This window comes from Lagopus muta, chromosome 9 (assembly GCF_023343835.1).
Source record: "Lagopus muta isolate bLagMut1 chromosome 9, bLagMut1 primary, whole genome shotgun sequence".
NCBI lineage: Eukaryota > Metazoa > Chordata > Aves > Galliformes > Phasianidae > Lagopus > Lagopus muta.
The window spans coordinates 20,373,854-20,389,393 of record NC_064441.1 but is presented as its reverse complement, the minus strand read 5'-3'; the positions used below and the strand labels follow the sequence as shown (position 1 = coordinate 20,389,393).

The following is a 15,540-nucleotide window of genomic DNA, read 5'->3' as shown; positions in this document are numbered from 1 at the left end:
AAATTGCTGGCTGTTTTAAGGTAGATTTTTGCCTCGGAATTCCCTTAATCTTCTTTAGGTTATGGGCCAGAATGCTGTGCATTGTGATTTCCTTGGTTGGGAGTGTAGGTTTAAAAGATGTGTCTATAATGATGATGTTTCCATGTCCTACTGTGTGGCTGTGACTTGGGTACACAGCCCTAATGTTCAGAGGCTTTGAACACTTGATTGGGATTATGAAGGAGACTTTCCCTGTTACACTGCACTGGACTTTTTGCCTTCCTGTGCAGTGTGGTCTGTCATCTGCTTCTTTGGATTGCCTGGGAATGCTGTTTCAATGCACGGCAGGGGAGATTTACAACATGGCACCCATGCTCTAAGCAGCCTTCTGAACTAGAGCTTCTCTCTTTTATTAGCCCTGGGTGTGCGTTCCTTTTGCAGAGCTCTCTAGTGGCTCTTTGAATCCACCTAAACTTCTAAAACCTATTGCCACGCAGTGCTGTCTTGGCTCAGCAGTGTGTAGGGACACCTTGCGAATGTCATTTCAGTGCCACTTTGTGATCACAAATATACTCTTAAATGAGCTCTTCTGGGCCCTGAGGAGCAGGCAGCCTTTCTGATGCCCTCAGGGTATTTCTGTGGCATGTGGGAGGAAGGACAGGGGCTGTTTGGGAAGTCTGCAGATGCCTTCAGATGCTGCTTCAGTGGAGGTTGGGTCTTTGTGGCAGTGCATGGATGTGCTGGATCTGCTGCCTGTGAGGTAGAACAACTGCCCAGGAATTAACCATTGCTTTCTTTTTTTATAAGGTGAATGACATCAATGAATAGAGGTAGATCATCTTCCTTCCAAAAAAGGAATTTAAGTATTCCAGTTTTTGTGGACTGTTTTTCTCCCTTTTCTGGGCTTAACTGCTTAGAGATTATACCTTTGGCAAATGTTAACTTTGCAACCAACACTCAGTGCTAAAGGGCACCTTGCGATGGGCTGTCAGCAGCTCTGTGGCTGTGGATTCCCTGCATCTCCTTTGAGAGCACACCGACTCAGCTTTGTATTACTGAAGTCACGCAGCATAATGATTAATATATTTATGTTCTTTTTCGTCCTTAACAAAAATGATTTATTAAACAGTCTGAAATAACCATATTAGGAGCAATATGCACCTCAAGAGGATGCTCTTGAGGTGTCGTGTCATTAAGGAGTGTGGACGCCGTCTGAAGAGGTCTGAAAGGTTGAGTTAATTCCCTTATAGAGCTCTAATCCATAGGAACGTTCTGCAAATAGAAGCAGCTGTTGCCTCAAACAAGAAGGGCAGCTCTGGTTTGCAGCTCAGGACTCACCGGCTCTCCCTGACCTGCTGGTGCTGCTCACACTAGGCAGGCAGTTGGGTTGGCTCCAGTTTGCCATGCTGAGTGCTCCCTGGTCCCCATGGAAATGCCCAGCCCGGAAAAAGCAGCTGTGATTTGTTCCTCATTTGGCACAACTGATTTCTAGTGATGGGCAATCCCGTGCTGTGTATGTGGAGCATGCATAAATCCCAGATGGAGACAAAACTTACAAGGTGGAATTAATGAAACATATTCTTTCATAAAAGTAATTGAAGGCTCTTGTGACTATAAATTCCGTGGGAGCTGAACCCAGCTGATTGGAAGACGGCTTTATAACTTGCTAGGAATGTGAAATTACAGCTCCGGATGTTATTCCTGAGGCAGGTAGGCAGCCCAGCCCTGTGCAGCCATGGCTTTAATGGCTGGCAGCAGGAAATGTGCTGGAGCTGCTTGCACACTGCTGCCGAGTCCGGTGTAAGGTTCTGCTGGACCACGTGGCCCTCTTTGGGGAAAAAGGCAATTCTCTTCCTGCCTGCTACTGGTTTAGATGTTATTGAGCCTGGAGAAAGACTGAGCAACTGGGAGGTGACCCTCACCTCACCTTCCTCCTCTGCTGGGTGGTTCTTCTGTTCCTTGCTTGTTTCTGTCACATCTTCCTCCTCTTACTTTTCCTCAATAAAGACAAGAAACAAGATGCTTTCAAAGTGTTTACTTGCACTAATCTGCCATGAGTAAATGGTTCTGTCTGAGCAATTGGAGTTACTTCTTTGGCTTTCCTTGGCCACAGAAGTATCTGGTGAATCCAAACCCAACGTTCTCTGTGTTGTAGATCTCATAGGTGCTGATGGAAGTCGTGCAAGCCCTGCTGCTGTCTATAATTCATGCGGTGACTCAGTGCAGTGTATTTTCAATGCTGTTGCTTGTGAATTATGCATGCAGAAGGAAAACGCCGTGCTGTTTGAGGCTGTACCACTCACCTAGTGGCAAGGAGCCTCTGCAGCTCCTGTGTGTTTGTCAGCTGCAGCTGGGTTTGACTTGACTGAAATGACTCAGTGCTAGTTTTCTTGACACCTGCACATTGACATTGCTGCCCATCATGGTTCTTGGGAAGGCTGTAGTCAGGTTGCCTGGCAGACATTGGAGCTGCTGCGGTGATCTCTGGGTGTTGTGGCTTGACTTCAGTGCTATTTTGCCTGCTCTGTTGCTGCAGGGTGTTTCCTGCTGGTTTGCATCCTCCAACCACCTCCCGCAGCTCCTGGAGCTTCCAAGGTCACTTCAAAAACATTTGGACTCATGCAGTCATTAATATTGATGTTGTCATCTACTCCGTTTTGCTAATCACCAGTTTTCCCCTCAGTACATCTGATCATTTCTGCTTCCCTTGTGCACATACCGCGTCTGCAAATACAGGATCATAACTGCCCTGTGCAATACCAGTCTGGAAGGGAGGGAAAAAGAAGGAAAAAATGAAAAAAACCAAAACAAAACAAAAAAAAAAAAACAGAATAGATGATGGTGTCCTACAGTGTTTGGTTTTTTCACACAGGATCCAGTTTATGGAAAAGGGAAACTTGGAGAAATTCAAGGTCTCGTCTTGGGAATGCTGGACACATTTAACTATGAACAAGTAAGTTGCATGTGTTTCTGCTCTATCCACTGCTGTGTGCAGGGATTACTTGTAGCTATCCAGCTCACTGCTCTCTCATTTGCTATTTTTCTCTGCAGAGCAAAGTAAATGGCCATGCGAGTGATTTGTGTTAGTGTGATCTGGGGAAGGGGAATGAGTCTGTGTGGCTCACAAACAGGTTGCAAATGAAGGGACTGACAGATCCGTGGTGATGTGAACATTTCTGTAGTTGAATTCTGTGTTAAATGTACTGGAAGCACCAACACCTGTGTTATTTCCAGCTTATCCTGCAGTTAGGGATTCAAAGTGCCTTTTAAATTAGTCTGTAAGATGGGAAATAGCTTTACTGTAGGGAACTGCAGATAAAGAGAGGTGGTCTGTTGTGTTCTTCAGGGGGATCTGCCCTGGGCAGCACTGGCTTTCTGCTTTGATTTTTATCTGTGCGTTTCTAACAAAAAATAGGGATTTATGCAGTGATTTACCAGGTAAAGAGGAAAAAGAGAAGTCTGGTAGGGAAGATGACAAGCTGAGCCTGTTCTCCCACATCTTTTAACTCTCTTGGACGAAAATCAATGAAGCACTTATCTATCCATTTAAGAGTGAAGAGGTATTGTCTCCATTAACATGTGATAAAAGGCTAAGTGTTCTGAAGGCAGCAGCTGCAAAACATGTGAGGAGAAGCAATTTGTGTGGCTGGTTTTGTTCTTAGCAATCCGGTAAGCTGCTCGTTGTGAAGAATTGAAGGCTATGGAACTTCTGCTCTAAGGAGATGAGAAAATGACCTCTATATGTTGTGTTCCATGCAGACTCTTTTAGAGACGACCACAAACCTTCTAAACCACGATCTCCACTGGTCCCTGTGTAACCTAAGAGCTTCTGTCACTAGAGGGCTTACCCCAAAGCAGGATTACTGCTGCATTTGTCTACAGCAGTACAAAAGGAGGCAAGAAAGCGCTGATGAAATCATTGTTTTCAGGTAAAGTGAAGGGATAAAAGTCATGGGCGAGATGTTGATATTAGCTTAAAAAATAAAACCACAGAAGTATTCCTGTGAGCACATCCCCTGCACTGTACATGGGCTGGCAGTCAGACTGCTCAGCCAGCCTTCCTTGCATGCAGCCAGCTCTGCCTCAGCTGAAAGGAATCCCCTTGCAGTTTTGGGAGAGCAGTAAGCTGTGGACTCCCCTGTCATTTAACCTGGCAGTGCTTGTATTAGCAGAAGGTGATTCCCTGCTGTATGCAGGCAGCACAGTCATAGTCGATATCCATAACTGCCTGTGTGCCCTTACTGAACTACGGCAGGAACACTTTACAGAGAGCTTCATAAAACATAAATGGTCTGGAAACTGGCTGCAGCAAGTAAAAGGAGGGGTGTAAAATGAAGTGTTTTGCTGCTAGCTGATGTACTGCTTGTTCCATCTCAAATAAAGTGCTTTGTGCTGGGCAGGGCTGGGCCTACAGGTGTCCACTGGGTCACAAGCAGTGGTTTTATTTGTACACCTCAGATCGATTGCATCCCTGACTGTGCCTGGCATCACTGATATTCCTGTCTGTGGCCAGGTGGCTGTGAAATGTAGGATGGCTGTTACCTTAGTGTTGAGAACTGCAGCTGCATCAACAAGTGGGCACCTGCTGCTGTTTTTATGAGTCTAGAGGTCCTGCAGGGCAGTGTGCAGGTATGAAGTGAGCATGCACACTGCTGATATGAGGTTACCAGTAAGCAGCCTTGGTTTTCATTGGCCATAGCTTTCCTCTCCAAAGCACAATGCCATCAGGCTGCAGTACCGTGCTTTCAAGCACTTCACAAAAGATTTACCTTCTCACCTTCACAGCTGTGGCCACTTATACCATTCCCTGTGCCTGCTCAGTAAGGAGTGTGGGGCAGTAAGCAAAGATGTGATGCGGTGGATGTGCTATAAATGCAACTCAAGCAGCAAGGGTGGAAAACTGAGCGAGAACTTCTCAGAGCTGAAGAAAGGAAGTGGAACCTCCTTGGCACAGGTAAGGCTCCTCATGTGGTTGCTTTCCACATTAACTTAGAGAAGTGCTGCATTGCTCTGTTCATATGTCTTACTCTGCTTCCAGACAAGCCTGTGATTGGTAAGTGTCCAACAGCATTGGCAGGTAACATGTCACATTGATGGGTGTCATTTAGTTTTGGTGTGGGTATACAAGAGATGGAAACGTGTTCATCCAGAACTGCTAGCCAGGGTGGAGCAGAGCTGATACCCGCCAGAAGAAACTCATTTGTGAGAGCCTGAGATGGGCCAGCAGGCCAGTTCCTTTTCAACTGTATTTAGCTGTGTTTTATGTAAAACATGTAGTAGAAGTTGGTGCATTCCTCGTGGCTGGGCCATAGAACCTCTGCTCTGCCCCCCTACTGGGCAGTCTGGCTCTGGGTAAGAGATGCCAGCACAGTGTTTAAAGAAGCTTGCATGCAGTCAGGACTGCTGTCGCTGTATTTGTGCAAAATACGTTGGGGACTGAGCAAAATCCCATCTTTGGGATGTCTTCAGGAATTCTGAAGTGGGGGAACTGAGCTCTGCTGTCCCATGTCCCAGAGGTCACTGGAGAGGGTTTGTTTCTAAATGCCTCTCAGTGCTTTGGGCATTTGTCACCACCCTGATGGCATGCAAAGCAATGCATTTCCACTTCTGAGAGCTCATTCAATTTGGGAGTACATCCTTATAGAAGTACTTCTATTTTCTTATAACAGATTATTTCAATTTCTGCCAAATCAGTTCTGATCAGAAGATGGCTAACAGCATTAGTCAACTCCCATCAGCTTCTCTATTAACCAAAAGTGAAGCTTCCTGTTTGAAGGGAGGCTTAGGGGTGAAGTAATCTCTGAGCAATGTGTGGAACATGATGCAAGCTTTGCAGTCAAATTGTGTTAGTTTCCTATACAGTGACAGGAAAAGGGCTTTCCTGATATTGTACATAGCACGCTCCAGAAGTAATGCCTCCTATTTATTTCCATGGAAACTACATCAGATACAAAGAGCACAATAACGCTATTTAATAGAGCAAATTCTCAGTTACAAAACACTACTTTCTAATCGAGTCACCACTGTTAGCTATGCATATTTGCCAGTGATGAACAAGAGCCTGCATGCCACGCTTGGGTAAATCAGCACCCAGGTGCTCGCTCTGAACTTGGGCAGAATCACAGCATCTCCATGTTTTACCCTCTAAGCTTTTGCTCTGAAGGTGTGTGAATGGGTGTGCCACACCAGGTTTAACTGTAAAAGCTAAAGACAACATTCAATACCAAAATCACATTTATCAATGAAATGTCTGGCATCTTATAGCAATCCCTCACAGCTTGGTTATCTCTCGAGCCTTCTGTCCTCCCTTTAATACTGGTCTGGGCATCCTTGCAGAGAATGAAGTGGAAAATGATCCAGATGGTGTGGGAGCGATTGGGGCACTATAGGATGCTGCTGCAACTGTCTGCAGCAGTGAGGGACTGGGCACTCAGGGCTTAATGGGAGCCATATGGAGAGACTGGATGGGGAAGGAAAGGGTTACACAAATAATGTAATGTCTCTGCCAGGTGATCTGAGTTCTGGTGCTGCCCTGCTGGCTCGGCCATGTGCTCTTGGCAGGGACAGCCCGACTCCCTGCAGATCTCGGCTCTGGCCCTTCAGAGCCCTCTCCCTGCTTCAGGCTCCCACCTGCTCCCCTGCTGTCCCAGATCCTTTTCAAGTTTGTGATGTTCATTACATGTTTGAATTACAATACTTAACTGTTGTGTTTGCATGTGTTGTGCAGTCAGATCTTTAAAAAATGGCGTGCGTTTAGACTGAGTGAGGCTGTAATCTCTTGCTTCTCCAGGAGGTTCATTTGCTTAACTTTTGATAGTCTTAATGAACCCTGAGGTAAGGATCTATCTGGCCAGGGAATTGGAGATCTGGTTGTTCTGGAGGAGGGGAAAAGATGCCTTTTCCTAGGACCAAAAGCAGGAGGTGAGCAGCCTGGGATACAGGAGGCAGTGCTGTGGGGTTTGGGCACATGCAGCCTCACATGAATTCAAGCAGAGGTTCTTAGAGAGCTGGGCATGGAAGCAGCAAAGCTGGGCTGCACACAGTCCCCACGCTCATCCTGACGTGGCACTGATGTGTACAGAATGCTGTGGGTCTGTGCACCAGGTGCCTCCATGGCCTGGGGGATACAATGCAGGGTGTCGAGATGGGAGGAGCAGACAAGCAAAGGGACTGAAGGAAGGGACTGTCAGGGTCCCAACCTCCAGCCACATTCAGGTCTCTCTGTGGTGCTCAGTCAGTGCCCAAGAGAGCACAGTCACTGCTCAGGGTGCTGTAAACACTGAGTGATTGAGTGCTGCTTTTGTCACTGGGTTTGTTGGGCCTTTTCACATCACAGTTCTCCAGTGAAGGGCTGCTCTGTGCTGCCATCAGGCAGGCCCAGCCCTGTGCTGCTCACACTGTCCTCACTTCTGCATCTGGCATCTCTGCAAGTAATTTTAATAAACAGAGAACCCCAGAAGGATGCTGTGCTAACTCTTGGAGCTCCCAACCCAAGCCCTGCCTTCCCCACACCCTGCACAGCCAGCTCGGAGCTTCTGGGACGTTCTGCATACAGATCCATGGGGAGACTGCTGCTTTGAAGACTGAAAGTGTTGTCTGTCCCTCAGTAAAATATAATGCTGTCTTTTCCACAGTGAAATCCTCACTTTAGATATTTATGTTCTTAGCAAGCCTTGAATTAGGAATAAATTCATGCTAAGAAATGCCACTGAGCATCTGGAGTGCATTTCATAGTACCAGTTCTGCTCTGTTGAAACAAAGACTGTCAGGTTGAATTCTACGATGCTGCTGAGATTTAGATGTGAAATGACAGCCCAGCAGACAGTGCTTTCTGTGCCTCTGCTTTGTACGTGTGGCTTCTGGAGCAGTGCCTTGGAAGTGGAGGGGATGGAGAGGTGCCATGGACCAGCATTGACATTGCTGAAGTGGGTGAGAACACTTGCTGAAAGGAGCCTTGCTCTAACACAGGGTTACGGCGTCGGGCTCTGTACAGGCAGCAGCAAGAGGAGGCCAAAGGGGCTCTTTGCTTTATCTTCCTACTGGAAGTTTGTGCACTGTTATCACTGAGACCTTGTTGTCTTCCCCAGGATAATCTTCAGTGTCCACACTGAGCATCTGTCCTGTCCTCCTCTCACATCCTTACAAAAATTGAGTTTTTGTGTGTGTCAATTTCTGTCATCTCTTTCCAGCTTTAAGTTTGGGCTGGTGGTGCTTGATGTTAACTGAGGCACGTTAGGTAAATGCAGTCACTGCATCTGCCTACATACGTGAGTGTAGTAGTGTTAGTGTCTTGGTCATCAATCTTCAGAACTGAATGGCATTGTTGTGGTGAGATGGTTTGTTTTCACCTACATGTATCAGGGAGAGGAGCACAGTCTTGATTCTTGGGCTATAAATGGTTCTTGGTTCTATAAATGCAGCAGAAAACCACCTTGAAACACTACAAAATGCGGTAGTACTTCCATGTTTGAGAACGTTTCTGAGGGCACCATGTTTAGAGCTGTGCAGAGAGCAGATATGTTTTATGCAGGAGGTTAATCCTGTCAAGTCATGGCAGGGCAGATAACGCTTGTGATCCCTGCAGTTACTGCAGTTGGTGAGCTCCATTCTGAGTGCAAGAGTTTTAATGAGCATCAAGAAGAGAGCTGGATCGTGTCCAGCTGCCATCCATCAGCATCCCCAGGTCCTTTTCAGCGGGGCTGTGCCCTGTCCTTACGTATCCCCCAGCTTGTACCGATAGCAGGGTTGCTGTGACGCAGGTGCAGACCTTGCACTTGGGTTTGTTGAACCTCATGAGGTTCACCTGGGCCCACTGCTCAGCCTGCCCAGCTCTCTCTGAATGGCATCTCATCCCTTGGGTGTGCTGACTGCACCACATAGCTTGGTGTCATCCACCAACTGCTGAGGATGCATGCGATCCCACTGTTGTTGGTACTGATGAAGATATTAAACAGCACTGGTAAACTACATTCCTGTGGTTGAATGAAAATCCCTCAGTTTTAACAAAACATTTAGGATCTATGAGGGTCTGTGAAATAGACACAGAAACGCAGTGACAGCTGCTGGGCTGCTGCAGCCTGTTGCTATTGTCACAAACTGCACAGTCCCTGCTGCCAATAGCTGTGGATTGTAGCACTGCCTGACAGTGGTCTGTCTGTTCTCCCAGGGACCAGCACACATTGCTGCGTGTCCGCAGTGTGAAATTGCAGCTCTCAGTCTGTCTTTGTGGATCTGCCTGGGAGAATGAGCAGGAAAGGAATTGTGTGACTTCCATCTGCTCACAGGGGCTGGAAGCCAGCATGCTGCATGGCTTGGAGCTCCATGGCACTGCAGGAACCCTGCCCTGGGGTGCGCTGTTGCTGCCGCTGGGAGCTGACTGCTGGTCCCTGCTGTGCTTTGTGCCTGCTTCAAGCTGAGAAATGACCAGAAGGCAAAGGATCAGGAAGGATGTGTAGGGCTCTCCCTCCCCTTGACGTCCCCTTTGAAGGCAGGGAGCAAAATAAGTAGTAGCTGTGGTGTGGATTCAGTTTGCAGTCCCTGGGTGGGAAGGGTAAGAGAGGGAATCAGCCAGGTTGGTGGCTGCTGGGCTGGGCAGCCTGCAGAGGTGCAGGCAGTAGGTGAGCATCTCCCCACGAATCCCTCAAACAGAGAACTGCAGTCTCTACACCCATCTCCCTCCCCAGAGCTCATCCTCACATCGCACAGTGAAAACAGCCCTTTTTCTTGCTGTGTCTGTGAATGGAGCACAGGAAGGCCTGGGCAGATGCAACTGGGCTTCTAGCACTGGGGTTGTTCTTAAACAACAGTATGCTGCACAAGACTCAGAAGCTGCGGTGGGGGCAAGCAGCAGAAGTTTCTGCTTGGTTCTTGGTAAAGTTTAGCAGCTCGCATTATCAGTAAGCTTCTGGCAGAAGGAGATCGGTGAACTCGTACACTGCTTTCTTCTGCATCTCCTTACCTTTCTTCTCTCTGCCTGCAGTCCTGGCACTGAGAGAGCACTGCAGCCCCTCAGCCTTCTGTCCTTAGCTGTGGTGGAATGCTGCTCATCAGCCTCCTCAGCTTATGCCTAGAAAATGAAGTATTTGTCTCCTACTGGTGCCTCTGTAACCTCGGGCTCAGGCACAGACCTGGGATGAGCTCCAGCCTGGCCTGGCACACCGTGTGTGTGATTTAATCCATGGGCTGCCATGCTTCCTTTGCTCTGTGACAAATAAATACCATCTGTGGGGGTCATAGCATCCAGTGAGGTTGCTGGTGTTGGGATGCATGTTTTTTATCTAATTAACCCCAAACAGCATTATGGCTCCTTTGGCTGAAAGCAGCAGCAGTGGTCCAGAAGGGAATGTTCCAGCAGTGCCCAGTGTGAGTATGAGCTGCTGCTGCACTGAGCAGAGAATGGGGAGTGGGTATCCCATCTGCAGGGATGGATGGGCTGTGTCCTGCTCCAGGCACATTGCTCTGCTGTACGTCTGCAGAGGTCGGCAGTGGCACACTTCTGTTATCCAGGGGATTTCCTCGGGTTTTCTGGAGCTCATTAATGATTTTCTCATACTGGCTGTGGGTCAGACCGCCCAGAGGTGTAGTGAGGACGTGGCTGGAAATGGCTGCAAGGTGCTGATGGGTCCACAACTGATCCCGCAGCAGTGGCTGCCGGAGCTTGGAGTTTTGCTGAGGGTGGGATGAGGAGCTGAACGCGTTCTCCTAACGCCTGAGTGCTGATGCTGGACCCTGAGAGGCTCCGCAGAGCTCCTGAGTGAAAACATGCCTTTAGTGACACGGCTAAAAAAGGAAGGGGCCTGACAGCAGGAGTTTCCATGGCAACAAAAAGAATTGCCTGCAATATTTCAGCTCATCAGCCTGGAGAGCAGTCTGATTGATGGTTACATGCGCGTGGCAGAGAGATAACAGGAGAGGAGAGGCCAATTATATTGCATTTTCCTTGTCCTTGAATGCCTGTGGCTACAGCAAATGTGGAGAGCAGCTTTTCCCCTTTCTTTTGTTGATTTTTTTAGTGTTTTTTTCTCCACGCGAGGATGACCCACACGTCCCTTGGAATTGCTGCACAGTCTGTCAGCTGTGGGTATGTGACCCTCCCTGTCACAGGCTCTTGAGTTATGCCATGTGCACAGGGACTGTGAACACTCAGCTCCTTGACTGGTGATTGTTATTTGCAATATAAACAGTGTCCTGCAGGAGGAGGAAATGAGTCTGAGCACGTGCTCTTGGTGTCAGCAGCTGGGGCATTCCTCCGATTGATGAACATCTCAAAGGCAAAATGTACAGGGCTTCAAGAGTAACAAAACTATTCAGGCTTTAGGAATCATAGAATCACAGAATGGCTGGGTTGGAAGGGACCTTACAGCACCCAGTCGCAATCCCTGCCGTGGGCTGGCTGCCCCTCATCAGCTCAGGCTGCCCAGGGCCCCATCCAGCCTGGCCCTGAGCACCTCCAGCATCTCCACACTTCTCTGGGCAGCAGTGCCAGGGCCTCACAGCCCTGTGAGTAAAGAAGAATTTCCTCCTCACAGCTAACCTGCATTTCTCCTCTTTGAAAGTTATTCCCCCTTGTCCTCTTACTATCAGACTGCAACATGTCAGTCTCCCTCCTGCTTATAAGCTCCCTTCAAGTGCTGGAAAGCCACAGTGAGGTCTCACTAGAGCCTTCTTTTCTCCAAGCTAAACACCCCCACCTCCCTCAGCCTTTCTTCATAGGAGAGGTGCTCCAGCCCTTGGAGCACCTTCATCATGCTCCTCTGGACCCAATCCAACAGCTCCACATCCCTCCTGTGCTGGGACCCCAAGCCTGGATGCTGTACTGCAGCTGGGGCCTCGCAAGGGCAGAGCAGAGGGGGACAATCACCTCCCCTCCTTGCCATCCCTGTGTTGATGCAGCCCAGGGTACTGTTGGTCTTCTGGGCTGTGAGCACACACTCTGGATAAGGCATTCCCAAATCTGAGTTCTGCTGACATTGAGGGACGTTGAGACACCAGCAATGCAGGAGGTGGAGGGATGTGTCACCCAGAGAAGTTAAGGATGGTTCTGGCACTGACTGGTGGCTGTGTGCCCTCTAGCGTGTTGTGCTTTTAGAGTTTGTCCACAGTAACTGGGAATCATCTTCACTGAGCTTTGCAACATGCTCTGTAAACACACCACAGAGCACAGGAAGCGTCGAGCAGCTGGGTGCTGCAGCATCTGCCCCAGAGGAGAAATGCTGGGGAGAAGGGCCTGGTGGCTATAGGGGCCTCAACAGCCAGGGGGTGGTAAATTCAGCTTCGGTGAGCAGTCACTTGTAGGACCGCAGCACTTTGGGTTAATAGCCTTTGGGAAATTTGTTTGGGAGAAAATATTTAAGAATGAATCTTGAACGTTCCCTTAAAAATAGATCCCCGAAGACGACAGATGCCAAATCGCTGCTCACGAGGGAGGCTGCTCTCCCTGGCTCCCATTGTAGTTCCTTGATGACGCTTTTGGAATAATCAAAATAGAAACATCGTGATGCGGTAAAATGGGACGAACTTGGGAGAATCTGTGATTCTTTGTCATCCCTCCCTGGGATATTTAAATAATGCTTTTTAAAGGCATTGCTAATGCTTCGGCTGCAGACTATGGCACCTGTTATTTGCATTTCCATTACTCTTCACCTGAAGCTGTGTAGCAACTCCAGTGCCACTGCGGTGAGCCTGCCTGGCTGCTGGCTGGACTCTCGTGGGATGTGGTTGTTTTTGTAACCTCCTTGTTCCCTTTATCAGACAGGGTCAGAGTCTGCATTGGATCCTCAGCAAATCCAGGCCTTTGACCAACTCTGCCGACTCAACCGTGGGACCTCGCGGGTACGTACTGCCTGTTACCCTGTCAGCTTCAAATTGGGGAAGGGCACTATGCAAGCTGCCAGGCAAGATGTTAGAGCTGGCAGCATGGGCTTTGGCTTTTCTGTGGGATTTCATTCAGTGCTGGCACTGCAGCGTGCACAGAGCTGGCTGCTTCCCATCACAGCACATCCGCACTGCTGCCACCGCTGGGGGACTGCCTCCAGTCCTGAGGCTGGGCCTGAAAAGTGTGTATGGTGTGCAGCATTTCTCAGGCTCCTTTTCCATTTGCAAATAGCCTTCTGTCCAGACGCAGCATGGCTGGCATGCTTGCAGAGGAGCCCCTCTGCAGTCCCCCGTGGGCTTGTCCCAAGACAGTGACCCTCCCTCTGTCCCCTCCTTTCTCCTTGTGCCTCTGCCCATTCTGGCTGCACCAGTTGGCACTTTCAGCTCTCTCTGGGATTATTTTTCAATGATAGAATTTAAAAACAACCTCAAGACACCTGGGAAGTTGTTGAGTTCAGGATTGTTGTGCTGCAGAGTCCTGTGGGGTTGCTGCATGCAGCATGGAGCTCTTCCTTCACGCGTTAAGGCTTTCCTCATTGCAGCAGGGAGATTATGACCCCACGTGAGCTCTCTCTGCACCTTGCATTAGTGCCTCTGGGCAGTCTGTCCTGGCCGCAGGAGGTGACCTATCTGGATTTTGTCTTGCAGTTAGCTCTCCTGACTGAACTGTCCCGCGGTGGGGAGAAGCATGGGCTGCTCAGTGTTTCCCACGGGGACTCTGCTGCCAGCAGCGTCTTCCACAATGAGACCTTCCAGCTGCACCTGGCCCCTCCACCGCTGATAGATGATTAACGCTGCTGCCTGCTCTCCTGCTGCTGGGATGTTTTCCCAGGACGACACTGGGCTTTTTCTTCCGCCGCCATTCCCAGAACCATTCATGCTACGTGGCCTTGCTGGGTGCTCACAGATCTGCAGCAGTGGCTGAGCTCCTGGCTGAACGGCAGCTGAGGGGCAATGGGACTGGGTGCTGTGAAGCCAAAGGTACTGAAGCACTGCAGCTGCTGCACTTATCTGGAAGCAGCACCTGTAACTGCCAAATAACTGCCAGTTCCACTCTACAGGAGAAGTATGCCCAGAGTCTGCGTGCTTCAAGGGGCTGTGCTGGTTTTGCAGGTGGATGCCATGCCCCAGTCCCTCATGGCAGTTGTGGAGTTTGAGGGCAAAGAATGGGAAAACCTGGAAAAGGCTGCAGGTTGCAGAAAACTATCTGTACGTGAGGAAGCTGATCTAGGTACAGCGTGTTCCTACAAACCTCCATTAAAAAGGCCCTTGGTTGAAACTAGGTGCGTGGAGCTGTGTGCATGGGGAATCATTTGAATCAGGGATTCAAATCACTGAGGTTAGGAAAGACCACTAAAATCACCTGTCCAGCTGTCCAACCCACACCGCCACGTCCACTGATTATGTTCCTCAGTGTCACATCTCCATGGTTGCAGAACACCTCCAGGGATGGTGACCCCACCACCTCCCTGGGCAGCTGCGCCAGTGCCCCACTGCTCTTTCTGAGAAGAAATTGTCCCTAATACTCAACCTGAGGTGCAACCCTCTTGTCCCATCATTCATGTTAGCCACACCATGTCCGTGTTACCTGGAAGAAGAGACTGAACCCCACTGCAGCTGTTTTGCAATGTCTTCCCCAGTGACTGGGGCAGCTTTCTTCTACAGGTAAGTGGGGGCAGGGCTGTGAGGCTGCACGCCAGCCCCAGTACTTACAAACACAGGGGAGGCTGAGCTTGGCACATCCCACATGCTTACTGCCTTTCTCTGCCCAGCACAGCGCTCACTGGGCCGTGCCATCTGAAGCTGTAAGCAAATCTCTCCTGTGCTGGAAATCTGTTTCACTGCAGCATGGAAGACGCACAGTTAGGACAATGAGAAGTTCAGCTGTTGAGTATTTTATTAAAGAAGAAATATACACGCCTCTCCCTGGCAGAGTGGAGCTACTGGCTCAGGGCATCTCTTACAACACGACCGCGCAGTGTTTGTGCAAACAAAAGAAACCACGTTTCTGTGGAGTGTTTCTGAACTGGGGTGTGATGGAGCACAGTGAGAACCCTGCCACCATGCTGGCTGCTGGAACACCTCCACAACTGTAGCCCTGTCCCACACCAGGCTGCTCCTCTCGTGCTTCACTACAGAAGAAAGGCAGCTTATTGTGCTTGACATCTGAACAAATCCTGGGTAGGAGACACTCACAGCTTGTGAATATTGCTAATTACTTACAGTTAATGTATCCTGACGACAGTGATATGAAACTGCGAGACCACAGGATCTTATGGGAAGCCTTGGTCACCAATGGCCAACTCCATTTCCTCGCACACGCAACAGGTGCCCTCCTGCCTGCAGAGCGAGGTGTGCTCTGCTCAGTACCAAGGATCCTGGAGCCACTGCCTGTGCTTGGTGCCTACAGAGGGCAAGGAGCTCCTGGCCTCAGAAACAGCCTTGCTGCTGCTGGGATGTGGCTCCAGGAAGAGCCTCCCTTGGGCAGGAAGCTCAGACACCAGTGAGCATCTGCAGCTCTCCACTCAGATTACAAGTGAGAGATTAAATATGAATAAATGTTGTAAGTTTATATATAATGCTTTCTTCTACCTTATGAAATGTGCCTCGGTGGTCAAAGGACGCTAAAACGTTATTAGAAACCTTAGTTAGCCAGAAAGGACAACCCTGCCCTTAAAAAATAAATAA

At 49.1% G+C, this 15,540-nt stretch overlaps 1 protein-coding gene across 1 annotated transcript in view; it reads left to right on the top strand.

Moving 5' to 3' along the window:
• The window catches only part of VPS8 (VPS8 subunit of CORVET complex), a 63,925-nt gene extending 48,501 nt beyond the window's left edge, over positions 1-15,424 (top strand). The window contains 5 exon segments of the mRNA XM_048954769.1: positions 2,852-2,932; positions 3,739-3,908; positions 4,765-4,933; positions 12,730-12,810; positions 13,501-15,424. Coding sequence (XP_048810726.1) covers positions 2,852-2,932; positions 3,739-3,908; positions 4,765-4,933; positions 12,730-12,810; positions 13,501-13,644 — 645 coding nt within the window. The 3' untranslated portion in view covers positions 13,645-15,424.
• Positions 15,425-15,540: the final 116 nt, after the last annotated feature.